This window comes from Rana temporaria, chromosome 3, assembly GCF_905171775.1.
Source record: "Rana temporaria chromosome 3, aRanTem1.1, whole genome shotgun sequence".
Classification (NCBI taxonomy): Eukaryota; Metazoa; Chordata; class Amphibia; order Anura; family Ranidae; genus Rana; species Rana temporaria.
In genome coordinates, this window is record NC_053491.1 from 165,884,279 (window position 1) to 165,911,640 (window position 27,362).

Below are 27,362 nucleotides of genomic sequence, written 5' to 3' on the forward strand. Positions count from 1 at the left end.
CCCTCAGTCAGTGGCAGCTAGGAAGGTGGACCTTTTTGTGTACCTTGCCTTTGGTCCCTAACGGGGGTCAGGCAAGTGTGGGTCAGCATGGAGTCAGAAGCTGGCGCCTCTTCCCCAAACATCCCTGTGGTGGCGACTGGTGCCCCTGCACCACCTATAGACGCCCTGTTGGTGGTCCTGGAGTCCTTTGTTGCCAGGGTGGAAGCGGTGTGCGGGCGCAAGGGGGGTAAAAAAAAACACCCCCTCCCCCCACCATCTCCTGGGGAATGCTCTGATTCAGACTCGGGCCTTGCTGTGGCACACGGACCCTGTTCTGACGTGTCGGAGGATGCAGACCAGAACCGTTTAGACAGGGAGGATGACTCTGTGTCCGGGTCAGCACAGGAAAAGGTGCTTGTTGGAGCACTTATCACCGCAGTGCGGGATACCCTATAATTGGAGAATACGGCGGGGGCATCTACTGAGGGGTCGGTCCCTTTTGGGTCCCACAATCCAGCCCGCACTGCTAAGGTGTTTCGCAGTGGACCTTTTCGGTCCCAAGACACATGGCTGTCCTTTACCCCTTTGAGGAGAGTTTCCTGAAAAAATGAACATCTCCTCCGATTGTGGACCCCCCCCTGGTATCCAGGTTAAACACGGTAACCACAATTGCGGTGGAGGGGACCCCTGCTTTTAAGGACCCTGCAGACTGGAAGGCCGAGGCGGTGGCATGGTCCATGTTCAAGGTGGTGGGGTCAGCCTTGCAGCCAGTGTTGGCCACGGCCCGACCAGTTGTTGCCTTAAGTATGTCTGCGATGCAGCCTTAGATACAGCTCCCTTGCTTTCTAGAGCCTCAGTATCTGCTGTGGTGCTACGTTGCCTGATTTGGCTAAAATGCTGGTCCGCGGACCAGACATCCAAGAAGGCTCTGGTGGTTTTGCCCTTCCAGGGAGAGAGGCTATTTGGAGCTTTGCTGGATGACATTATTAAAAATGGGGGTAAGAGCACGTTGCTCCCACAATCCAGAAAAGTGAAGGAGCCACGCTGTAGGCCAGGGCCCTCCTTTTCTGCTCAGCTTTTTTTTTTTTCGTGGGCCCGCAGGTAAGCGTTCCCAGGGCGACAAGGTGCGTTCCCAGGGCGCCCACTGAGGGACAGAAGCGTCCCTGGTTTCGCAAGCCGAACATGCTGTCACAGATTTGAAGGTTTTCCCCCACCTGACTCACAGGTGGGGGGTCGCCTTCGAGAGTTTGCAGCTCGGTGGGACTCACTGCTTTTCGACCGGTGGGTCTCATCAGGGTACAAGATGGTTTCTTTCTTGTCCACCAAACAGATTTTCCCTCAAACCTTCATCTTCTTCCGGCTCGTCGGCACGCCCTGTTTGGGGCAGTGCAGGACCTGCTCATGCGTGGGGTGATAGTCCCTGTGCCGCCGCCGGAAAGGTTTCAGGGATTCTACTCCTGGATCTCAAGGCCCTCATCACCTTTGTAAAAGTACAAAGGTTCAGGATGGAATCAGTTCGCTCTGTGGTCGCTGCACTCCATCCGGGGGATTTTCTGGCGTCCTTGGACATCAAGGATGCATACTTGTATGTCCCCATATGCGTCGGGCATCACAGGTTTTTGCAGTCAGGGACGATCACTACCAATTTGTAGCTCTCCCCTTTTGGCCTGGCGTCGGCACCAAGGTGCTCGCCCTGATTCTAGCCTTGCTGAGGCAGCAAGGGATCACAATCGTGGGCTACCTGGACGACCTCCTGAGAGCTGTTTCCGCCTCAGAATTAAGGGAGGATGTGGCGATTGCCAGTCAGACTCTTTGGGAGTTTGTTTGGGTACTGAATCTCCAGAAGTCGGTGTTGGCGCCGACTCAAAGCCTGGAGTACCTGGGCTTGATTCTGGACTCCTCAGAGGCAAGAGTTTTTCTCTCTTCGAACAAACTGCAGACTCTTCAGGCTGCGGTGAATTTGTTGGCGTCCCGCAGGTGGTCGTCGGTGTGCTTTTGCATGCGAGTCCTGGCTCTCATGGTTGCCTCCTTCGAGGCGGCACAGTATGCTCAATTCCACACCCGAGTCTTGCAAAAGGAGATCCTGTCAAAATGGGACAAATCTCCATTGTCTCTTGATTGTCAAATCCGGGTGAGCCGGTCACACTAGAGGGGGGCACGGATGGACGTGATGTGCACGTGAGGAGGCGCGTGCGCTCGTAGGTGGGGGAGGGAGAACATCTATGGGACTGCACGGAGGCGAGGACGGATTGCTATAGGGGAATGAAGGGAGGAGACAGCTGCTCTCACCCCGACGTGTCGCACGCCGAACATCGCTCCACAGGCACCTTCTCACCGCGGTAACGGAGGGCACATATGCGCTGCGCTGAGCCGCGCTGCGGTAGAAACAGTCGGTGAGAAGCGGGGACGGAAGGACGGCTCGAGGCAGGAAGCGGGACACGCCGATGGGAGACTGAATCTGCCGAGCATACACTCTCTCTCACCCCCCCGGTAATACAGACCTCAGAGGGAAGCACGGAGGTAAGGTAGGAGAAATCATCTGTGGGAGAAGCAAAGGAGGAGCTGAAATTATTACTAAGCGGATAAGAAATGATAAGGAGCGCTGTGAAAGGTCTGTTACTCTCTACTTATAGTACATCTAGTGAAGGCAAGAAGTGTACTCTAGGAGGGGAAGCTGCCTGATCATTAACTTCACACAGCAAAGTCCAAAACTTTAAATTATAATGACTGAAACTGATGGAATATGAGAACAAGTGTATTTTCTGCATATTGCATGTATATAGCTCTGTTAAGCATCTGTTAAGCATTGTATGAGGAGTACGTAAAGAGCTGGTGCACGGCCAGGGGACAAGCAGGGGTTAAAAAGTTACCCCCCAAATTAGATACTTTTTTGCACTAAAAAAAAAAAAAACGCTACGCCCTGCTCTCTGAAAACTCATACAATACCTCTGACACTGGAAGGTAAATGGACAGCAGGGAAAATAGATCAGCCCTTTAGTTCCCCTGAATTCAGCTTTTTGTAAATCCATGCGATACCCCGGATACCCCGGATACCTCTCTGAAATTTCATAGATGGAAGTATAGATACACACACTGGGGGAGAGATCAAGAGAAAATCAAGAGATCATTAAGATTAAATGAAGACTCAACACTGGAACAGGGGAGATCAAGTAAATTAAATTACTGAAGGACACAACCCCTACCTCTGTATAAGATACACGGTAACCAACATAGTTTATTCCAAAGCCTCTGGGGGTCTTGAGCTTCGAATTTTTCCAGCGGGCTCTGTAGCCTCCCTGTTTTTTGTAACTTCTTTTTTTTTTGCTCTCTCCGGTTCTTTTCTCTTTTTCTTGCTCCTTTTTCGGAGCCTAGTGAATTTCTGGTATTCCAGAGATTGGACAAAAAAAAAAATCAACTTGCATGAATGTTGTAAAACACATAGTAACATTTATATATGTGGGGTGTCTGAGAAAGATAACAAGAACCTTGTATGGGGATAAGACCCGTCCTGGCAAATTGACTTGATACGGTGGAGAGAAACATAAAGGAGGGAGGGGAAAAGTACCCCCTTCACCGACACATAGAGATAAATAGGGGGAGGGGGAGGGGAGGAAAGGGAAGGAGGGGAGAGGGGTGTTGTCCTTTCCTTTTTTCTTTTCTTTCTCCCCTGTCTTTCCTTGCCCCCCAACCCTATCAATATATAGCTCTTTAGCACCCCCCCTCAAAGACGTGGCCATTGACACGGAAAAGCTCAGGGGTGAAATCCAAAAGGGGAAAGTAGACTAGATAGGGAAAGGAGGTCGAGCTGGGTAAGAGAATCAGAAGGAGGGGGGGGGAAATGAGCAGGATGGCAAGTAGATCTACTAAAGGGGGACCCCCGAAGACACCAAGCGAAAAAACACAAATAAGCTCTATTAGATCGTTCATGATTAAAGACGACACCCCACGACTACAAGGAGTAAAGCAACAACAGGTAAAAAAGGATAAGGAAAAGAAGATTGAAAACAAGAAATCTCAAAACGGAGACTCAAGAGAAACATCAGCGGAAATGAGAGAAGGAGGCAGAGAGCGACTCAGAAACTAGCAGGACGGATGAACACCGGTCAACTACACATGCCCCATCCAAGAAAGAAATGGAAGAGATGTTGCTGAGATTAGAGAATGTAATCAAAGGGGAGATACAGACCCTACGAACAGATCTTGGACACCTACTCTCTAGAGTAGAGGTAGTGGAAGAGAGGACGGATAAGCAAGAGCTGGAACTCAACACTTTAAAGGCTCAACTTGAGCAGTTACAACTCCAACAGAGACAGACCATGTACAGACTGGAGGACCAAGAGAACAGAAATCGAAGACAGAACCTAAGAATAAGATCTATACCAGAGGAGAAAGGAGAGGAGCTCAAGACCAAAATACAGGAGATCTTTAATCCCTTACTGGGACGTGCACCAGAAGAATCAATTAAGATCGAAAGAGTACACAGAGTGGGAAACCCTAGAAGAGCAGAAGCTGATCGAATTAGAGATGTAATCGTAAGGTTCCAGCTATATGAAGAAAAAGAAAGGATTTGGAAAAAGCTGAGGGGGGCTGCCCCGATAGTGTTTCAAGGACTAGAACTCCAGATATTCGCGGACCTTGCCCCAGACACATTGGCAAGACGGAGATCCTTAAAACCTCTTCTAAATCAACTTGTTGCTCAGAAAATTAAATATAATTGGGGGTTCCCCGCCTGCTTAATAGCAACAAAAGAGGGGAGGTCCGCGACTTTAAGATTCCCCGAAGATTTGGAGGACTTCTGCAATAGACTAGGAATTCAGTCCCCTGATCTACCTGGATGGGTGTAGATCCCGTAGGAGGGAAGTTTTAAAATTTTCTTTCCCTATTTTTTCTCCTCTTTCCTTCGCTCTCTCTCCTCTCTCTATCTCTTCCCCCTTTTTCGGGGGGGGGGGAGAGAGGGGGGGAGGGAAAGGAACTAAGTAGTTCGCCCCGCACTAGGAGGGGATAGTCCGATCCCCTCTGCCCCACTCGAAGTAAACGAGTGGGAGGAGGCAGTTCCAGACCCCACCTAGAGAGATCTGAACCAGGATATGGTAGCCGGTTCGGAGGTCAATAGGTGGCCAAACAGGGGGGGAGGGAGGGGGTGGGAAGGGGAGGGAGGGTCAAACGGGGGGGGAGGGTTGGGAGGGGGGGTGGGTTTGGGGAGGAGGGTCAGGGGATGGGGGGGAGGGAGAGAGAGGGAGGGGAGGGAGGGAAGAGAGGGGGGATGGGGGGAGGGAAGAGGGGGGGGGGGCGGGGGGAGGGAAGATACCCTATCTCACCAAAACAATCAGAAGAAAGCGTAACCTGAAGAAAAGAAAAATGTTAGACCTAGACCTGGGAAAGAAGACAGGGAGGAAAAGGATAAAAAAACATCAAAGATGCCAGTAATTAAATGTCTATCATACAACGTAAAAGGCCTCAATAGTCCATCTAAGAGGCATAAGGTGTTAAAGGAGTTGAAGAGATATAGGACAGACATTGCCTTCCTACAAGAAACCCATCTTACACTAGGATCAAACACAAGGTTATACTCCCCCGACTTTCCCATATGGTATTATGGAGATACCATCTCTAGTAGGGCCAGAGGGGTAGCGATAGGAATAGCGAAGGGGACACGGTTTGTCCTGACAGACAGATTGACAGACCCAGAAGGGAGATTCCTCTTTTTACGAGGAAAACTGGAAGAGGCGGAATATACTCTCGTAAATATATATGCGCCAAATACCTCCCCGATGAAATACCTTCTGGGAATATTAGGGAAATTAAAAGATTTCGGGAGGGGAAAGATAATACTGGGTGGGGATTTAAACTTCTGTATGGATCCAAAGGTTGATAAGACACACCAGACATCTGAAACCCAAGAGAAACAACTAAAAAAAGTAAAAGATAGCCTACATAGAAGCCAACTAGTAGACACATGGAGGATCTTTAACCCGAGCCAACGAGATTTTACATTCTATTCCCAGGTCCATGGGAGCTATTCTCGAATCGATCACATTCTTGTGGAACATAGAATGTTGGAAATGGTGGTCGAGACAAGAATAGAGACCATGACGATATCCGACCACGCACCTATTAGTATATCCATAAATATTTCAGGTAATCAAAGACCCTATCAAAATTGGAGACTAAACGAGGAATTACTGATTGAAGAGAAAAGCTTATTGAGGGTTAAAAAAGAATTAGAAGAGTATTTTAAGACAAATGAGACGGATGAAATTTCGGCAGCAACATTGTGGGATGCCCATAAGGCGGTGATAAGAGGGGTCCTGATCTCTGAAGGAGCAAGAAGGAAAAAAGAAGAGAAAAGTAAAAGGGAAAAACTAATAGAGGAGATCTTCAACCTAGAACAACAACATAAGATAATGGGAAAGCAACGAGATTTATACTTGAATCTAGTTGACAAGCGGAACAAACTTAAAGAACTAATGGATCAGGAAACAAGAAGGGAATTTAATTCAATAGCAAGAGAAAGATACAAATGGGGAAATAAAACAAGTAAACATCTGGCTCGGATAGTACAAAAAAAGAAATCAAGGAACCATATAGATAAAATCAAAAATGGGAAAGGAGAGGTCTTACACACAACAAAAGATATCGCAGAAACATTTCGACTATACTACGAAAAACTTTATTCGGTTGAACAAAAGAATTGGCTAAAAGGTGAGAAAGAAAAAAAGATCACAGCATTTTTAGAAGAATCAGGATTATCAAAAATCAGTCAAATAGACGCAGAAGGGATGGATAGGCCAATTACGGAAAATGAAATCAAAGTAGCACTAACAAGCTCAGCCTCAGGTAAAAGCCCGGGCCCAGACGGCTTTACAGCAATGTATTACAAAAAATGCAAGGAGATACTCATACCAAGGCTATGTCAGTATTTTAATGGTCTCGGAAAGGAGTATAATCTAAGTAGGGAGGCATCAGAGGCAACTATCACCATCATTCCGAAAGAGGGCAAAGATACGGGAAGTTGCTCGGGCTACCGGCCGATATCTCTGCTAAATACAGATTTAAAACTGTTTGCAAAGGTACTGGCCGGGAGAGTTAGACAAGAAATTACAAAACTGGTGCACCCGGACCAGACGGGGTTTATCCAAGGAAGAGAGGGAAGAGATAACGGAGTAAGAACACTCCTGATAATTCAGAGAATGAAGGCAATGAGGTCCCCAGGCCTTCTCCTGTCGATAGACGCAGAAAAAGCGTTCGACAGGGTAGACTGGGGACTTATGCTGCTCACCCTGAAGGGAATGGGGTTCGGACAGAGGATGATGGATTGGATTGCCACCCTCTATAGGTCTCCCACGGCCAAAATAAAAATAAATGGTAGTCTCTCTCAAACCTTCTTAATGAAAAATGGAACAAGGCAGGGGTGCCCTCTGTCGCCACTCTTGTTCGTGCTATCATTGGAACCCCTACTGGCCAGGATCCGTAACTGTCAAAAAATAAAGGGGGTCAAAATAGGAGAGGAGGAACACAAACTCGCTGCTTTTGCAGACGACGTCCTCTTCTATTTAGAGGAACCTAAAACATCAATCCCAAACCTATTAAACTTATGCAGCGACTATGGAGAATTTTCAAACTTTAAATTAAACATCACTAAAACAGAGATTATGAGTATAAATATAAGTAAGATAGATGAGCAACTCCTGAAAGCGAAGTATCAGTTTGCTTGGGTTAAAGAACTTAAATACCTAGGGATATTGTTAACCAAATCAATTAGGAAAACCTATGTGATAAACTTCATCCCCCTATTAAATGAAATTAAGACAGAAAAAAAAAGGGTGGAAAATAGAGCAATATCATGGATAGGACGAATTAATTACTGTAAAATGGTTATCTTACCAAAAATGTTATATAAATTTCAGATGATCCCTATAGCCCTCCCAAGAACACTGTTCTCTGCCCTTAGAAAAGTAATTATGAATTACATATGGAGAAATAAGAAACATAGGATATCGCTCCAGACGTTAAAACAACCCAAAAAAAAGGGGGGGACTTGCTGTTCCGGACATTAAGGGATATTATGACGCAGTTGTGTTAACAAGAGTGGTGGAGTGGGCCAGAGTCAACAAAGAAAAAAGGTGGGTAAGATTAGAAAATGAATTATCACAGGTGAGGTTGGATAAGATAATTTGGAACCCCCCCCAATTTAGGACACTAGATAAAAACTTACATGAGATAACAAAAAATGCACTTAAAATATGGGACACTGTTTACAGGAAAACTGAGAAGGTATACAACTCACCCCTTATAGCACTGAAAAATAATGATTATTTTGCACCAGGTAAAACACAAGTAGGGGGAAATTGGATTAAAAAGGACACTGCACAATTAAGGGATATAATGAATGAAGGTCACATTAGAACACTACAGGAGTTAGGACTCCAAAAGAATTTAATGGAAATTAATGAATGGAGGTATCGACAGCTAAACCATTTTATCCAAGAACTCCCACATCCATTGAGGTCAGAAGATCAGTTATCAGAACTGGAAAAAATATGTACCATGGAAAGCTCTAAAGGAACCACCTCAAAGCTGTACGGGATTCTACTAAAGATGGAGGAGCAGAGTATACCTCCATTCATTAAAAAATGGGAAAGGGAACTTGGGACACAGCGAGATAAGGTCACAATAAAGAAAATGTTGGCTCTGACACACTCCTCTGCGGTAGACAGCCGCACTGCGGAGATGTGCTTTAAATGCATAACCGGGTGGTATATGACACCAGATAAATTAAGAAAATTTAAAGAAGGGCAAACAGGAGATTGCTGGAGGGGATGTGGATCACTAGGAAATATGGCCCACCTTTGGTGGGGATGCCCCAAGGTTAAGAGGTACTGGGAAAAAATACTGTCCTGTGTGGAAGAGATCACAAAGAAAAAGATCGAGATGGACCCATGGATTGTCTTATTCCACGGAGGGCAAGAAGGTATAAAAAACTATAAGAACACCCTTGTACCGCACCTATTAAACACAGCAAAGAGATTAATCCCAAGGGGGTGGCAAGAGACGGAGTGCCCCCCAATCTGGGAATGGATCGATGCGGTCGAAGAAACCTATAAAATGGAAGAACTGAAAGAGGGAATAGAGGGCAACAACATTTTACAAAGCACGAAATGGGACAACTGGAGAACCTTTAAGAAATCATGGAGTTACGCGGAAAAGTTAAGGGAAGATATCTAAAAAATTACCCTAGAAAAAGTTAGAGAGAACTAGAGATACAAGAGATTGTTTAAGGTGAGATAGGGGGGGAGGGGGGGGAGGGGAGGATAAGGGGATAAAATTGTAATGGTAAATTTTTTTTGTCTGTTTCTTTCTTTATCTCTTTCTAAAGTAAAGGGAGTAGAAAGATTAGAATAACAATACACAAAAAAAAGAGAAAGAAAGAACTACATAAGAAGAAGCAACACTAATGATGCGAAACCAAAATAGAGATGCAATGGGCTGGCACGCAGAACATGAGCATAAAATGCACGCTCTATGAGGTAGAGTCTGAAGTGAAAAAAAAAAATAAAAAATCCGGGTGAGCCGCCTAGTCAGGAAATCCCTGATCTGGTGTCGGAGGTCTCCAGCCCTTTAGGCCGGGAAGTCGTTCCTTTTCACTGGACGGTGATCACGACGGACGCCAGCCTGACCGGTTGGGGGGGAGTATGGGGCGTACAGTCGACACAGGGTCGCTGCACGCAGAAAGAATTCCGCCTGCCGATCAATGTGCTGGAACTTCAGACGATCAGGCGGTGCCTCTCCACATGGTCACAAAGGCTGCAGGGACGCCAAGTCAGGATCCAGTTGGACAACGCCACGGCGGTGGCGTATGTCAACCATCAAGGGGGAACAAGAAGCTCGGCTGAAGAATTGGAGGTTGCTCACATCCTGCGGTGGACAGAGCATGCCGGCTCTATCGGCCGTGTACATTCCGGGCGTAGAAAACTGGCAAGCGGACTACCTAAGTCATCAGATGCTGGACCAAGGAGAATGGTCGCTGCACCCGGATGTGTTTCGACTCCTTTGCCTGTGATGGGGCACGCCAGATGTGGATCTCCTGGCTTCTCGACTTAAACCAAAGGTATTGAGGTTTGTGACCAGGTCCAAAGATCCCTGGGCGGACGCAACAGACGCGTTGGTGGCTCCATGGAGACAGTATTGGCTAATTTATGCTTTCCCCCCACTAAAGCTTCTTCCTCGTCTGCTTCGCAGAGTAGAGACCGAGGTGATTCCTGATGATTCTAATCGCCCCAGATTGGCCTTGGCGCCTCTGGTATGCGGACTAGTGGCAGATGTTCCTTGGCGACTGCTGCTGCGAGAGGACCTTCTGTTGCAAGGTCCTATACTTCATCCTGCTTTACAGTCGCTGGTTTTAACGGCATGGCTGCTGAAAGTCATGTGCTAAAGGACCTAAGCCTGTCGGATTCGGTTATTTCCACCATGCTGAGGGCACGGAAGTCATCTTCTCGGAGGATTTATCATCGCGCGTGGAAGGCCAACATCTCTGTGTGAGGAGATGGGGTGGCGTCTGCGTACGTATTCGGTTTCCATGATTCTGCTGTTTTTGTAGCGTGGAGTGGATCAAAAACTTGCCTTAAGTTTTGTGCGCCAGGGGAAGCTTTTGTCATCACGTCAATCACTTAGTCTCTGAATAGGAACGCCCACTCCTACGGGAGCCACTACCCGGAAGCCGGGGGGAAAATGGCTATACAACGGTATGTACAGCGAAAAAAATTAAGAAAAACAGCATACTGTACATGTCGGCAGTATGCTGGATGGAATGGTATATACATGTTTTTTAGGGTGAACCTCCGCTTTAAGCACCATTTAAGGGACAGATCTCAGCCTTGGCTGTCTTTTTTTTCAACAACCCTTGGCGGGTCATTCACTGGTGAGCGCGTTTGTGCAAGGGGTTCGACATGTGGCCCCTCCGGTTTGACCACCACTGCCTCTGTGATATTTGAATCTAGTGCTCTCGGTACTTCAGAAACCACAGTTTGAGAACATTAGAGAGATTCCCCTATTGACACTCTCTCAAAAAAGTAGACTTTCTGGTGGCTATTACATCTGCCAGGAGAGTTTCTGAGTTGGCGGCCTTGTCTTGCAAGTCTCCCTACTTGATCTTCCACAAGGAAAAGGCGGTACTACACCCGCAGCCTTCGTTTCTCCCTAAGGTTATTTTGGCTTTTCATCTAAATGAGGACATTGTGCTTCCATCCTCGTGTTCTTGGGCGTCGCATCCCAAAGAGGTTGCTTTGCATTGCTTGGATGTGGTTCGAGCTCTGCGGCTGTATCTGTCTGCTATGGCTCCATTTCGGAGGTGAGACTCACTGTTTGTGTCGGTGTTTGGTCCAAAGAAGGGCCTGGCTGTTTCGTCGGCCACCATTTCTCGTGGATCTGACGGATCGTGATTCAGGCTTATGCCCTAAAAGGGCAGGCGCCTCCCTTTCCTGTCAGGGCGCATTCGACCAGGGCAATGGGTGCTTCCTGGGCTTTCCGACATCAAGTGTCCTTTTCCCAGGTGTGCAAGGTGGTGACATGGTCGTCCGTTCACACTTTCACAAAATTTTACAAGGTTAATGTGAGTGCATCTGCGGATGCTTCCTTCGGCTGCAAAGTTTTGCAGGTGGCTATTTAAGGTTGCAACGCATTAGTTGAGGAGCTCTGGTTGTTTGGATGGAGTTTGTTTGCTTGCTGTTCCCACCCCTCGTTTTTTTGACACTGCTTGGGGACGTCCCGAAGGTCAAGATTAAAGGAGCTGTGTCCGTCCATTAACCAAAGAGAAAATCCTTTTCTCTGAAGTTCATTGACGGACACAGCACCCACCCCTCCTATTTATGTTTATACTGTTTTTTGATGAACGGAGCTGCTGGATGCAGTGTGAGGGGTTATAGCCAGTAGGACCGCCCCCTGGGTGGTACTGTTCAGCTTTGCTGTTTTTACACGATTCTGCCTAGTCCTCTCCTGATATAAGGCATATAACCCTAAGGTCAAGATTAAAGGAGCTGTGTCTGTCAAACTTCAGAGAGAAGGATTTTACGGTGAGTACAAAAATCCAAAAAAAATTTCCATGGTGGTTCCTTCTTTTCACTTTAACTGGATTATTGTTCTACCATCTCTGTCCTGCTCCTAATCATCCAATGCATGTTGCTTTCCATTGGATATGGTACATGCTGTTCGAGTTTCTCTCAGCTACAACTAACGTTTGAGGTCCAACATCTATTTGTCATTCCTGAATATTTCTTAGGTGGATTTGAAAGGGCATCATTTAAAGTGGAACTTCAGTAATGTTTTTCAACTTTTTTTTCAAAAAAAAATTCTGCCAACAAATACCTTATACAGCCCACTTTCTGTTAATTGTCTGGTAAAAAGCCTAGGCTTATAACTTCATGCACAGGGCAGGGGGGGGAGAGTCATAAGAGGGCCAATGAGAGCTGCAGAGCTGGAGGTGTGCCTCTGTGTAAATCCAGGAAGTTAACAGGCAGCAGCTTCAGCTGCCCAGGGAGATTTCTGCAGGCTATTTGGCAAGTACAGAATCACAGTATATATAAAATAATATGCAAAGTGGTTGGAGGAAAGCTATGTGAGCAGACTGCAGTTCCGTCATTAAGTTGGTGACCTCTAGGGTACGGTACCCCCTTTCCTGTTTAAAGCACATTTCACTAGATCAGTTAGTGTTTTGTGGGATTCGTCTGATTTTTGACTTACTGTAAAATCCTTTTCTAGTAATAGTTTTCCACCTCTTCTATTCTTGCTTTTGTTCTTATGATCCACCCCTACTATTGCTTGCTAACAAAACTCCGCTATACTTGGATTGTGAAGGGTTATACTGGGCTATCCTTAGTTTTGTTTTGCCACATTGCTCATTCTCCTAAAGGCAACAGCATAACTCAGTATACCTGAATACTCACCTGGTGTCCCGTAATGTACTCCATGGAAAGGATTTTATAGTTGGTCAAAAATGTTGTTTTATATTGGATAGCTTACTACAAAGCATACTTCTTAAAATAAATTCTTGAACTTTCTTGTGAAAAAATAAATTCTTGAACTGTTACTAACCTTTTTGAGTGAACTGGAAGGGCTTGAAATGTCAAAGTAGATTTTAATTTCATGTTTTATTTCTTAATGACCTGACCCTCACAGTCTGTCCATACTTTTTAACGTTGTGTTTCTATTTATTGGTACAGTTTATCCCATTTAATTGGTAAAGCAGTGTTCTGTCACATTCTGTCTCAAACATAGATTATCTGTAGCCAGTGCCTCTAGTAACCTTTGCAGCACAATAAGTCTTGAAGTATCCCTCTTCTGTAATAAGTTGAATGTGTTTTTTTTTCTCTGCATAGCTCATTCATATGGCAGAATTGTAAGATTAACGTACTGTGTAAGTGTCTTTATCAGAATTTATTGTGGTAGTGCCATCATCATACATGATTATACATAGCATGCATTCTTTTCCTGCATCTTGAGCCTTTCCCATACATTGCTTAAAGTGTCTCTTCAGTTTTTTCAACTTTCCATCTATATTCCATAAATCCTCTGCCTTTGTTGTTTTAACTTTGGATAGTAAAACATATTTTTTTTCTGCAAGTAAATACCTTATACCTTTAAAAAGTATAGGATGAAACGCGTCGAATGATGCTCCCAGTATTACTGCATACCATTGTTGTCTCCAACCAAAATCTCACCCACTGTGGGTTGCTGTTTATCTAAGTCCTCTTTTTTTTACTTTTAACAATAAACCCACCATACAGTGTATATACCATGTGTGTTTTTTTTTTGTTTGTTTTTCATATCACACTATTGAACAACTTTTTTACCTCAGAACACCTACCACACAAGTTCTACCCCATTGAGGCATTTCCTCATCAATGCCTTATTGACCCCTATGCTGTACGGTATATGGGTCCGCCTCATCTAGTAAGCGTGCCAACCTTTATTTTGTTTTTGCACATATTTGGTCAAGCGTGTTATCACTGTCAGTTATTTTAGTTTACCACCAGAATCTTTTAATTAATTTTGGATTATATCTGAACTATTTTTAAACTTGTATTTATTTATTCCATAACCATTTACCACACGATATTGTTGGTCTATATCTTCATTTTTTATTTCACTTTGGATTTCACTGTTTCATTATTACAGTGGGGTACTAATGTGCTACCAAAGTGTTAGAGAAACCAAACTAATAATAATAAAGTGCTAAAGTGAAAGTGTAAAAAGCAGCTAGACTTCTATAGTGTTGCCAGCACCCATGTAAATATAATGAAGTAGCGCTAATTACTCTAATAATAAAGTGCTAAGTTAATATATCAGTAAAAAATGGATCAGTCTGATTTAAAGTGCATCACATTTGAGATAATATCTAAATAAATTAATCTAATATAAAGTGCATCACCAGGGCCGGCCCTACCATGGGACCCGATGGTACCATTGTACCAGGCAGCACTTTCAGGGGGGCAGCAAATTTCCTGCCCGCACGCCATCCCATTCCGCCAGCTCCACTCTCCACTCCACTGTGGGGCTAATTGCCGCCCGACTGCTCCTCCCGTTCCACTCTCCACTCCACTGCGGGGTTAATTGCATGAATAGAGCCATAACAGGTCATTTTTATACTCCTATATACATGTATAGAGCCATGATAGGTCCACTTTAGTTATCATGATATAAAATAATGGATGTGGGGGCATTTTGGTGGGCGTAATTTTTTTTTTTGGGGGGGGGGGGGGCAGCATTTCATTCTTGGTACCAGGCAGCACAATGTCTTGGGCCGGCACTGTGCATCACATATGAGAGCATAAAAATCAATAAACTAGAGAAAAAGTCCATATAAGTATATATTAAACTATAAATAAGTCTATATGTAAAGTGCATATAAATTGTGCATCTGCAAATAATCTGATGATCCAGGGAGAAAATCAGTCTTTCCAACGACAGGATGTCTTCATATGTAAACAAAATGGAGAGCGGAGGAGGGAGAGGGACGGGTAAGGGAGTCCAAATCTGCAGATGTATGTAGATATCACAGAATTATTTCTTGAATCCACTCCCAGTGGTGCTAGCCTCCCCCAGTGGTGCTAACCTCATAGATGGACCCCAACCAGCCTAGTAGTGCATCAAACGGTGATGAACCATGTGTCCTGGACAGGGGACCGCTGCAGCTGTACCTCCGATCTCACCAGCAATTCCTACAAAATATTGCCTCTAGACCTACAGGGTTAAAAGCAAAAAAATAGGCTCTCCATAGTGTAATAATTTTTTAAAGAAGATTCTTGCATTTAAATAGGCGATGACAGTATAAAACAGCAAAAAACACCAGACAACAAAAATAAACGCCATAAGCGGGGACTTCCGGTCACGGCCGTAACCGGAAGTAACGTCACCAAGCTCGGAGGACAGATGGTAGCCTTTCAGGGCTGAAGCTAGTGCCGAAGAAACTGATTGGTAAAATCTCTGACTTGGTGTAATTCAAAAATGTGACACCTGGCTATGCGCTGATAATTTCTCCATCAGGTTTAGCAACAAGACAGTGAGATCTACAATAAAACATCGTCGGCATACGCCAACAGCTTATATTCCGAGTGGCCAACCGTAATCCCCCTGATGTTCGGATTGGCTCTTATTTTCCAAAGCAATGGGTCTAAGACCAAAGCAGATAACGGACGAAAGTGGACACACTTGCCTCATGTCATTCCGAATAGAAAATACAGGGGATAATCCCCCGTTCATCCTGATCTTGGCTGCCGGGGAGACCTATAGCGCTAAGATCCAACGCATCATATGTGGACCTATACTCTGCCTCCCCAACACAGCGTTGAGGAAATCCCAGTCCACGGGATCAAAAGCCGCCTTGGCATCGGTGGAAAGAATCAAATAAGGAGGCAGATGACTATGTGTACGGGGGCCAAGTTAATGAGCTGGAGCGCTCTGATGGAATTATCTTGTGCCTCCCCAAACCACTATGAAACCTATCTGATCAGGGTGGGCTATTTTGTGAAGTAGGTGTTTTGGCGGTTAGCGAGAATCTTCGCAAAAATCTTCAATTTCATTACTGAATACAGACTTGGATGGTAGCTCTGCGCGGAGGGTGGTCTTTCTCTTCCTTCGGGAGAACTGAGATGTGTGCCAGTGAGGTCCCCCTGTGGAAAGCACCCATTAGTAGCAAGAGAATTGAAAAAATAGGATTCTTTAAAAACTGCTTACCTGTAAAATACTTTTCTTGGGAGTACATAAAACAGAGCCTTTGATAATTAGTGGGTTAGTCACCATCAGGTGATTGGACACTGGCAACCCTAATTACAAGGCAAGTTCATCCCCTATATAACCCTTCCCAAATGGAGAGTACCTCAGTTTTGTAGCAAAGCAGTAAGTATCCCAATGTATAATCCCAAAGAGGGGCGAGAGCTCCGTGTCCTGTGATGTACTCCCAAGAAAAGGATTTTACAGGTAAGCTGTTTTAAAAAAATCCTATTTTCTTGTTCGTACATCACGGGACACAGAGCCTTTGATAATTAGTGGAATGTCACCAAGCAATGCCCAAATTGAGGGGAGGGAAACACAGATCAGAAAATATAGACTGCCAACCTACAAGAAGTCCTATACTGCTGCCTGCAGCACACTGCGCTCGAAGGTGGCATCCTCGTGCCCTTTACATCCACCTGATAGAATTTAGTGAATGTATAGGCCGAATACCAAATTGCAGTCTTGCAGATCTAAACCATGGAGGCCTGGTGATGCACTGCCCATGAAGCACTAACTGCTCTAGTCAAGTGCGCTTTAACCTGAAAAGGAGGAATTTTCTTCTTTTCAACATAAACCTGAACAATAACCTGTCGAATCCATCTAGAAATAGTAGACTTTGGCGCTGCCTGGCCCTTCTTGGGGCCTTCAGGCAAAATAAATGGACAATCAGTCTTGCGTATCTGAGCCGTTGCCTGCAGATAGATTCTGACTGCTCTTAGAACATCTAGAGTGTGTAACAACTTCTCCTCCATGGACTGCACATCTGGAAAAAGACAGTAGGACCACATCTTGATTCGGATGGAACCCTGAAACCACTTTAGGCAAAAAGGTCGGGTGAGGATGCAACACCACCCTGTCTCTGTGAATAATCAAATATGGCTCTTTACAAGAAAGATCTGCTAATTCTGATACCCTTCTGAGGATATGGCTACCAGAAAAAAACGATTTCTGTGTCAAAAGAACTAAAGACGCATTGTGGAATGGTTCAAAATGTTTCTGTAAAACAGACAAAACCAAATTTAAATACCATTGGCACACGGGAGGCTTAACCAGCGGATTCAAGCGCAGTGCCCCTGGACAAAGGCCCTTATCAGGGAATGAGAGGCAAGTGGTCTTTGAAAGAATACCAACAAGGCCGAAATCTGGCCCTTGATGGTGCTCAAGGCCAGCTTCATTTCTACACCTAATTGTAGAAAGGCAAGAATCCTGATAATGGCATACTTTCTAGGATGCCACCCTCTGGTTTTACACCAGGAAACATGTGCCTTCCAGCTTCTGTAGTAGATGAGCCTGGAGGCCGGCTTCCTAGAATTAACCAGAGTGCATAGGACTGGCCCACGACCCTTTAGAATGTGGGTCTCAACAGCCAATCCGTCAAATTCAGACTTCTGGGCGCAGCGGAAGAACCCAAAGTATTCCTTCTGCCATCTTTAATTTTTTCCGCATACCAAGGTTGTCTGGGCCAAGCCAGTGCCACCATAATTACTGGCTTTCCTTCCCTTTTGACCCTCCGAAGGAATCGCGGGAGAAGTGGAACTGGAGGGAATCGGTGTGTACTGATCCTATGGAAACGTTAAGGCATCTGACCCTTGCGCTAGCGAATCTTTTGTTCTTGACACAAAGGTGTCCAGTTTTTTGTTGAACCTGGACGCCAACAGGTCTATATCCGGGGTACCCCATTTCCGACATATGGCCTGAAATATGTTGGGGTGTAGAGACTATTCTCCTGGAAACTGCTGCAGGCGTCTTAGGAATCCACCTGCCAATTTCCTACCCCTGGAATGAAGGCCACAGACAGGCAAGGAACATGCCTTTCTGCCAAACTAAAAAATTATTCACCTCTTTGGGCATCCCAACTCCTGGTGCCCCCTTGGTGATTGGTATAGGCCACTGCCGTGGCATTGTCAGACTGTTCCCGGACAGGGCAACCTTGCAACTTGTAATTCCAGACCCTGAGGGCTAGACAAATTGCCTGAATCTCCAGAATGTTGATGGGCAAGACCCCTTCGACTCAGGACCATCTTCCCTGGGTGGAGTATTCTTCCAGAACTGCTCCCCAGCCAATTAGGCTGGCATCTGTGGTTACGACCTTCCAAGTAACTGGAATAAAGGATTTTCTTTTCAGTAGATTCTTGGTCAGTAACCACCAATTGAGGCTCTGGCGTACCCATGGTGATAGGCACATTGGAATATCCAAAGCTTTAACTCTTTTTTTTGTTCCAGGCAGAGAGGATGCTGCTCTGTAAAGGCCTTGAGTGAATCTGGACGTAAGGGACAGCCTCGAATGAGGCCACCATCTTCCCTAATAGGGGTGCAACGGATCCAACGTACGGATCGGATCATTTTTCGGATCAGCAAAAAAAATGTAACGTGGCTCAAGCACTTTCAGCATGTGTTTAAAGCCCTCGTTTTGCACAACCGAATATGGCCTCATGTCTGCACCTATAAACACACCGATGTCGTTTGTGATGGCTTTTGCCCGGTCTGATTGTGCAACAAGGGGCTGCTTAAATGCTGCGCTGATGAGCGGTTGTTGAGCAGCTTTTGTTTTCATTTTCACTCCTGTCAGTGAAACACCAGGGTGATGACACTTCATGCATGGCCATGCTTGATGTGTTTCCACTGTCATATGGCTTTTTTTGTGCCACAGTGCCTACACACCATCACGGTTTTATCCACTAACCTCTTTCCTTCATCATATTTGACAGGGAAGCCAAAATGCTCTCATACAGGGGATTTAAATGACGCAGGGCGCTCCAAGCTCCTACGTTTCTCCACTCGCCATGACCACGCTGTGTGTGGACTGAACATGCACACAACTTTTTTTTTTCCATAAATCAATCCGCGGATCACACGTGTGCGGTTCGGATCAATATCTTCGGTTCGGATCGATGACAATCCGTTGCACCACTATTCCCTAATAATCTCCATACATAGTCGAATGGAAGGATTTTTTCTTGCTATGACTACCCGGACCAAATCCTTTTATGGCTTTGGCATTTAAACCCGATAAGAATACTCTGCTTTGGACTGTGTTTATGACCATGCCCAAATACTCTAGCCTTTTTAGGAGCTGTAAGGAGATTTTTTTTAGATTGAGAACCCAGCCTAGGTACTCTATTGTGCTCTATCACATTGCGGTCTAAGCGTGCTATGGACTGTTCTTCCTAGTAGCAAATGATCCGGATAAGCTGTCACTGCTATGCCCCGAGCCCTTGGTTTTGCCAGGGACGGGGCTAGAATTTTCGTGAACACTAGAGGAGTGGTAGCAAGACCGAAAGGTAGGGCTACAAATTGGAAGTGGCGCTGATCCACCCCAAACCTTAGAAACCTTTGGTGGGCGGGAAATATTTGCACTTGTAGATATGCATCCTTGATGTCTATTGATGCCAGGAATTCTCCTCCCTGAAGGGTGGAAACCACCGAGCGGATTGACTCCATGTGGAAAGAACGAACGTTTAGAAACTGATTCAGGTCTTTTAGCTCTAGAATAGGTCTGACATCTCCGTTCGGTTTTGGAACCGTAAAGAGGTTTGAGTAGAGCCCCGAGCCCCTCTCTTCTGGGGCTACTTCTATAATTACAGATGTTCTAATGCCAGAAACAAAGGGCCTCCTCTTTTCTGGATCTTTGGAGACTTAGGTAAGTTTAGGAAACGAGATGGCGGAAGCTCCCTCAACTCCAGCTTGTAGCCCAGAGACAAAGTGCAGGTTAACCATTTGTCCTGAATCTCTTCCCGCCAGGTGCCTGCAAACTGCAGCAGCCTTCACCCCCACTTGGCCGAGCAGGGGCACCTATTTATAGGGAGGCTTTGGGATTCTGCTTAACAGATCTTGAACCCCAAGGTGACTTTTAGCTTTGGGCTTTTCCCCTAGTATTGAACTGGGGAGGTCGTTTGCCACTACCTGGAGGTCGAGGCTCCAGGGGCTGGGGAAAGAACGTCTAAATGAAGGATGTTTACTCTTCTTAACCAGTAACAACATGGTTTTGCCCCCGGTAATCTTCTGGATATATTTTGTCCAGATCATCCCCAAACAAGCGTTCCCCTTAAAATGGGAACCCAGTCAAATATCTTTTGCATGAAGCCTCGGCTGCCCAATGCTTAAGCCAAAGAGACCTGCACATGTTTACCAGCAGGAGATTAAGGCAAAATGCTTGCTGAACAGAATCCATGATGGCATCAACCACAAAACACAAGGCCTTAGGAAGGTCTGCATAAAACTCGACTTCCTCAGTAGGAAGGAGGTTAACCACCTGCTTATTTTTGTTCCTTGAAGAACTGGCACATGCTAATTGCTGCAACTGCAGGTTGGACCACAGCGCCAGCCACAGAAAAGGAGGCTTTAAATAAAGATTCCAGCTTTTTATCAGTTGGATCTTTTATTTTATTTTTTTAACAAGAAATATCAGTTGGATCTTTAAATCCCTGAGCATTGTCCACAGGAGAGGTCAGGCTTTTATTCACACAATAAACTACCACATCTACTGCTGGCACCTGCCATTTCTTGGTGAACTTTTCCTCTACTGGATAAAGCAGGGAAAGCTTAGGAGGAGAAAATATTTTATCCGGATAAACCCAGTCCTCCCTACAACAATTTTTCCAGCCAGGGATGAATTGGGAAGTTATACGCAGCCTATGAGGATTTCTGGGATACCAAGGAGGAAACTGAGGATATGGCAGCCTCAGCAGAGGGCAATTTGTTTGTGGTATGCACCAACTCGGTATAATATTGCACATGCACTTTGAGGGCCCAAGAGGCAAAAGAGCTTCTCCTCCCCTGAGTCGTCCAACTGCTGCTGATCCCCATCCCCAGATAGGGATACTTCATCATTATCAGAATGCTCTGGGAACCCAGAGCAGAGGAAGGGGATCTACCCCTTTTTCTGCTACTCTTTAAGGAAGATGTGATTAAAGGAGCAATCCTTCCTTATAAACCATCCAATACAGTTTTCATAGTGTCTTCAGTGACATATGCAGGGGGTGCAAAATTGGGAGAGGCTGCAAAGCCTGACGGGCACTGATTCATCCTGTGAGGCTGCCTCCAGTCTTTCAGGGGGTGGCATCCTGCAAGCATGTACATAACCCCTAGATCTAGGCAGTGATTTCTTAATGCCTCTTTTACCTGCCCCTAAAGCCCTCTTACTGGGAGACCTAGTCCTAAGCTGCAGAGGTACTAGTACAAAATGCAATCATTGTTGTGCCTTTGTCTTACAATATTAACATTAGCTAAGTCTGCACAACCTGATGCCAAGTAGATATGCCTGGGTCAAATCCACTGAGATGCTTACTGCCCACAGCTCTGTCCCCCACCGCTTACAGGGGCTCCGACGTTCTGGGCTTTAAATATTACTGCTTTGCGTCTGCTCACTGGTGCGCTGTGCACGGCGCGCGCAACCACGCCACCTCCTTCCCCGCCGAGTCTGCTGTAAAAGTGCGCCCCGGCGTTGAATTGTGATGCGGGGGGGGGAGACCACCTGAGGACTGTGTGGGACCCGTAGGCCTCTTTTAGTTTGAGCCTGCAGCGGAGGCGGTGAGCGGCTTCACAGACCAGCTTCACTGAGCATGTATCCTGGATGGCATGAAAGTATACACCAGGTATGTCTTACTCCCTCTAGTGGTGAAAACCAGGTAAGACATGCAAATTACTTAAAGAAGATAATCCATAAGGTGTACTTAGGATTGTCTTTGCTTACCTTATCCCCACCGCAGGAAACTGCTGAAAAACAGACACCCAATACGGTGGGCAATGTTGTGCCAACCTTCTGGGTTCCTACTTACAGGATCCTCTTCCCTGGACCTGTAGAAGACTCTGCCAGAAATAAACTTTTCGTGCAACTTTTATTTTGTGCACCAAAGCACTGGATCCCAGAGCCCAGTCTTCAGGGAGAGACATTACAGGCAAAATCTTGTTTCTTCTTTCACGAGGCCCAGGTACCATCCATCTTAGGCGTTTTTAATTGGCCCAAGGTATGGATCCGGTTGTCTAGCTTCTAGGCCCCGTAGAGACCATCAAACAGAGCTTTCTTCTTAGCACATCTTCAACGTGACCAACCACCTTAGAGACTGGCGAAAAAACTGAGGTACTCTCCTTTTGGGAAGGGTTCTATAGGGGAGGAACTTGCCTTGTAATTAGGGTTGCCAGTGTCCAATCACCTGGTGGTGACTATCTAACCCACTAAGTAATTATCAAAGGCTCTGTGTCCCGTGATGTACGAACAAGAAATGTACACAAGGGGTTTTGAAGCTGCTTGAAGAACTTCAAGTAGTAAGCTTTTGTGAAACCATCTGGGCCCATGCTTTTCCCAGCAGGGAGAGACTGCACAGTAGCCCAGAACTCTGCATTAGAGATAGGGAGCTCCAAGTCAGCCTGCTGCTCGGAGCATAGGTTGGGGAAGCCGGTGGAGGTGAGATAACGACTCAATGCATATTTGTTTTTGTGCCACTTCGGTGGGAGTAGCATTCAAGTTTAGGTTTTAAAGGGCTGCGTAATAGTCGCAAAACAGCAATGCGATTTTTGACATATGCTATACCATGTCTCCAGAAGGAGAACATAGCTTGTGAATATGTGAGGACATGCAATGTTTCTGGAGTGCCTGATTTAGCTTCTCTGCCACACTTGTTGCCATGCTCATAATATCTGTGAGCTGCAGAACGCAGCCATCAACAAATTTGTCGGTCTAATAGTATAGAGAAGTGCGAGCGCAACTCTTTCAAGCGTCTGAGCACTTTCTGGTCTGCAGTTTGTTTCAATTCAGCTTGTTGCCGCGTCCTAAGGATCTGCTGGAAATCCGCTTGTCTCTCCTGCAGCTTGGAACCCCACACAATGAGGGACCCCCCGATTACGGCATTATGGCCCTCCCATAGTATGCCATAATCAACTTCCCCAATGGCATTTTCAACAAAGCAGTGGGACAAAGTATCTTACGCCTGCAGCCACCCTTATGTCATATAACAGGATCTCATTTAGCCTCCATGGCCAGGCACCAGTTGACTTGGACGATAAAGCCAGCAAAAGGGTCACTGGGGGATGATCACAGATGGTTACATAGTTACATAGTTAGTCAGGTTGAAAAAAGACACAAGTCCATCCAGTTCAACCTCAAAAAAATAAACAAACAAAATAAAAAACACAATACAATCCCATACACCCAACTCCATACCCACAGTTGATCCAGAGGAAGGCAAAAAACCCCAGCAGAGCATGATCCAATTTGCTACAGCAGGGGAAAAAATTCCTTCCTGATCCCCCGAGAGGCAATCGGATTTACCCTGGATCAACTTTACCTACAAATCTTAGTACTCAGTTATTTTATGTACATTTAGGAAAGAATCCAGGCCTTTGCTCTGCTCTATAGAAGCCTTGTCAGTCAGCAACTGGTCAATACATGTGTATACCCTGTGCATGCTGGAATATTAGCTATAGTCTCTTTCTGAGGCATGAAGAGCCCTCCAGCAGTCAACCAACGCGTGGCCCTGAAGGGATCTACGAAAATGCAGCAGAAAAGCATACAAGTGTGTTGAGCGGTCTACCGAAAGGTCCAAAGTGTTTGTTAAAGTCTCCGCCCAAGACTAATCTGCCCTCGTAAAAAGTAGCCAAGCTATCTAAGACCTTATTGACAAACTAGAACCTATTCCATAATCCTGCCTTTCATGAACACATAACATCCTTGTGGGTCAATGTATTGGTTAGTAGGTATGAACGGGCATTTGTTATGAATAGCGATAGCCGTACCCCGTGATTTTGGCTTTGGGGAATTACTCAGATACCACTGAGAATAAAGGTGGGCGGGCAATTTGGGAATTGAGCTATCAGTGAAGTGGCTTTCCTGCAGAAATGGTATATGAACCTATTATGCTTATTTAGAGAGCTTAAACCTCAAACATTATATGACGCTACCTTAACCGTAGCCATAGCGTATCAGCGGCAGGGAAACCACTTGTAAGTTGACCCAGGTGTGAACATCTACATCGGCTCGTGGCCGGTACACCCAGTGATGAGCGACTCCTGGAGCACCGTTTAGATCGTGCAGGGAGCTGGGTTTGAGCTGCAGATGGAGGAGGAATATCATTGGCATGGCACCAATCCGGGAAATCCAATGGATCCAATCCCAGCTGGGAAAGGAAATGAGGGAGGTCATCTTTACTGTGCAAGGTTGCAGACTTTCCATTTTTCTCTCGGCTTGAAGATTAAAGGGAACCCCCAGCGATAAGTAATGCAGTTGCCATCATAGCTTCCAATAGAGGATAAAATGCTCTGCATTGCATTAGCGTGCAATGTGACAGGTCCTGGTAAAAGAATAAGCGGGCCCCATCAAAAAAGGGATGTTTAACCATGCGTTTCAAAAGTTGCTCCTTAACCATAAATTAATGCAGTTTACAGATGGCGTCATTCTGCGAAGAGGGTCTCAGGGGTCTGTGCGCTCTATCAATTTCAATATGTGTTTTTTCAGGTACTGATCCCCATGCAGCTCTGAGATGTCAGAGACCTGATCTTGGGAGGTGGAGGAGCCCAGGAACGCTGGGGAAGCTGTATCGCTTACCAGCCACAGCGACGCAATAGGGGAGACTGCAGAGTGTTGTGCTGGCCGAGACGCAGACACTGTGTCACCACCCCTGCTCCAGCCAGGCACCATCTTGGATGTTCCGCCATGCGGGTACCCTCCGTTGCCAAAAAAAGTTTTAGTGCCCCGCGGTTGGGAGTGTGCTCTGCGACGCCGGGATAGGCTGATTCAGTGTCCTTATTTTAGGAGCCATCCTCCCACAGTCATGTCCAAGCCATGCTCCCTTCTGAATCGCTTTTATTCCGTCTACTTTTTCTTTCCTTACTATTACCTGCTTTGGTGTGACCGGTCTCCTGTTTATATATTCTTAGGGATTTGTTCACTAAGTATTACTGTATTATATGCATCTCATCAGGATGCAATATGTACTCTTCGGATTGAATCTAGATTTTTATCATTTACAGTACATTGACCCGAGTTTGACATGGGTATGTTTTCTGTTTTTTCTGTTCTAGTTTTTTTTTTTTTTTTTTCCCTCCATTTTCCTGCCTTTTCTCCATTCTCACTATTCTTTTTACTGTCTGAATTGCATGGAACATTACATGACATGAACACATTAGTATGCTGTACCCCTGTGGATGTAAATTTTTTTGTGATGCAAGTTAGGTTAAAGGATTTAGAACTGGAGTAGTCACCTGCATTGTTTGCTTTTATTTTTAAAATAGGATTATTTGCAGTAGAGTGGAGACATGAGAGATATAAAGTAAGAAAGGGCCATTCAGCTAGTATTTTTCATGGGAGACTTGCAATGATAGCCTGTTTTATTTCTCTGTGTGGCAGGTTTCCTTAAAACTGCTTTTTCACTGTTAGTTTGGCACATGGGGTTATTTTAAAATGTAAACTTATACAAAGACATGATTCTTGGGAACAGAGGATTAATTACATTTTTTAATCATTGGCTCCTTAAAATTATTGCTGTGTGTTGAGAAATTATAATACAGAATTCTTAGTCATTTTTGTCACTTTTTAGGTGCTTTTTTTGCAGTCTGTTTTATTTCTTGACAATAATCTGCTACCGTGTTTCCCCGAAAATAAGCCTGGGTCTTATATTAATTATGCCAACAAAAGACACAGTAGGGCTTATTTTCGGGGTAGGTCTTACCATGTAATGTGCTGTCTTCTCTCCCCCTCTCCCTCCCTGCCTGTCAGGAATTCCCAGTGTGAACTGAGTTAACATGCTTGTAAAATCCTGCAATCCACTCTATTACAGTAGTATATAATGTACAATGTGAGTGTTCCTGTAATATAATTGTGCCAAATACCTTTGTTATAGCGCCATTCTGTGCTTCTGTGACCCGCCGGAGCTCTCTTCCCCACAATTATATTACAGAAACACACACATTGTACATCATATACTATTGTAATAGGGTGGATTACAGGATTTTACAAGAATTTTAAACTAGGGCTTATTTTCGGGGTAGGGCTTATATTGCAGCCCTCCTGGAAAATAACACTAGGTCTTATTTTCAGGGTAGGTCTTATTTTGGGGGAAACAGGGTATATTTAAATAATGCTGGCCCTGTGGATTTTTAGATCTTTTATGGCCTTTCTTTCAGTTTCAGAATAACCAAAAGAGTAATCTATGCCGTGTGCCCCCATTGGAAGAACAACAAAGTTGGAGGTGGAGCCGATTCCTAAAGAGGACCACGCTGACGATGTTTGGTTTGGGGTTTGTTATCTCAATTGTTTCAGTATTTGTCAGAAGAAACACTACCCAGTAATGGCGTTTTAAGTTTACAAAATATTCCTTTAGTGAGGAATGGCAAGTGTTTACTGTTAAAGTAAAGTTGTAATTTTTCTTTTTGTGGTACAGTATTTGTGTACAGTGTTCTTTCCTTTAAAATAAATACACATTGTTTTATTCTGGAATTTATTTACTATACAATATTTTTGTATATAGGATATGTGGGGTTGCTTGTAGGTACTACTATGAAAATGTACTTATACTTTGTACTTTTGTTGCAAGACTGCATGTGTCATTGTTTCCACCTTGTACAAATACAGTATACAAAGATATTGCCTTTGAAGTGTTTGAGATGTATGTGTTAATAAAATACATTTTAAGATTTAATATCATAAAGGTATGATGAGAGTTAAATAAGAGTTCTTTTGACCAGAAGTGAAAGCTTCAATATAATAAACCTTTAATTAGAGCTCATACCAAGTCTAATCTAACACACAGAAACTATCTAGTCTCAAACAAGCAAACTCAATAGGTTAAAATACAAACATTTACATGGAGGAATATAGAGCATATTCCTCTAAAATATTACAAGTACAAGCGTGTGCAGTTGTTACATGTAAAACAGACCTATACCATAGTTACCCTTTAGACCCATCCTTCAGGCCATGATTCCATAAAGAGTGTTGCCTTCTCTCCTCTCGTGTATATCTCACTATGCTGACGTCTCATTGGTTGGCCTAGCTAGGATGAGGATTGGAGGCCTTACTACATAAGTCTGCCCCCCTTTCATGCAAATCCCCCTGACTATATCCGGGCAGGAGATTAAATAGGCTTTTCCCAGATTTACGGGTGGGGCTATCTTCAGTGCACATC

General features: G+C 45.0%; 1 protein-coding gene across 2 annotated transcripts in view; it reads left to right on the top strand.

Moving 5' to 3' along the window:
- ASZ1 (ankyrin repeat, SAM and basic leucine zipper domain containing 1) overlaps window positions 1-26,832 on the top strand; it is a 479,027-nt gene extending 452,195 nt beyond the window's left edge. For both annotated transcript variants that reach the window (XM_040343761.1, XM_040343762.1), the window contains one exon: window positions 26,362-26,832. In XM_040343761.1, the coding sequence (XP_040199695.1) occupies window positions 26,362-26,526 (165 nt within the window). In that variant the 3' untranslated portion in view covers window positions 26,527-26,832. The remainder of the gene's footprint in view (window positions 1-26,361) is intronic.
- The last annotated feature ends 530 nt before the right edge of the window (window positions 26,833-27,362 follow it).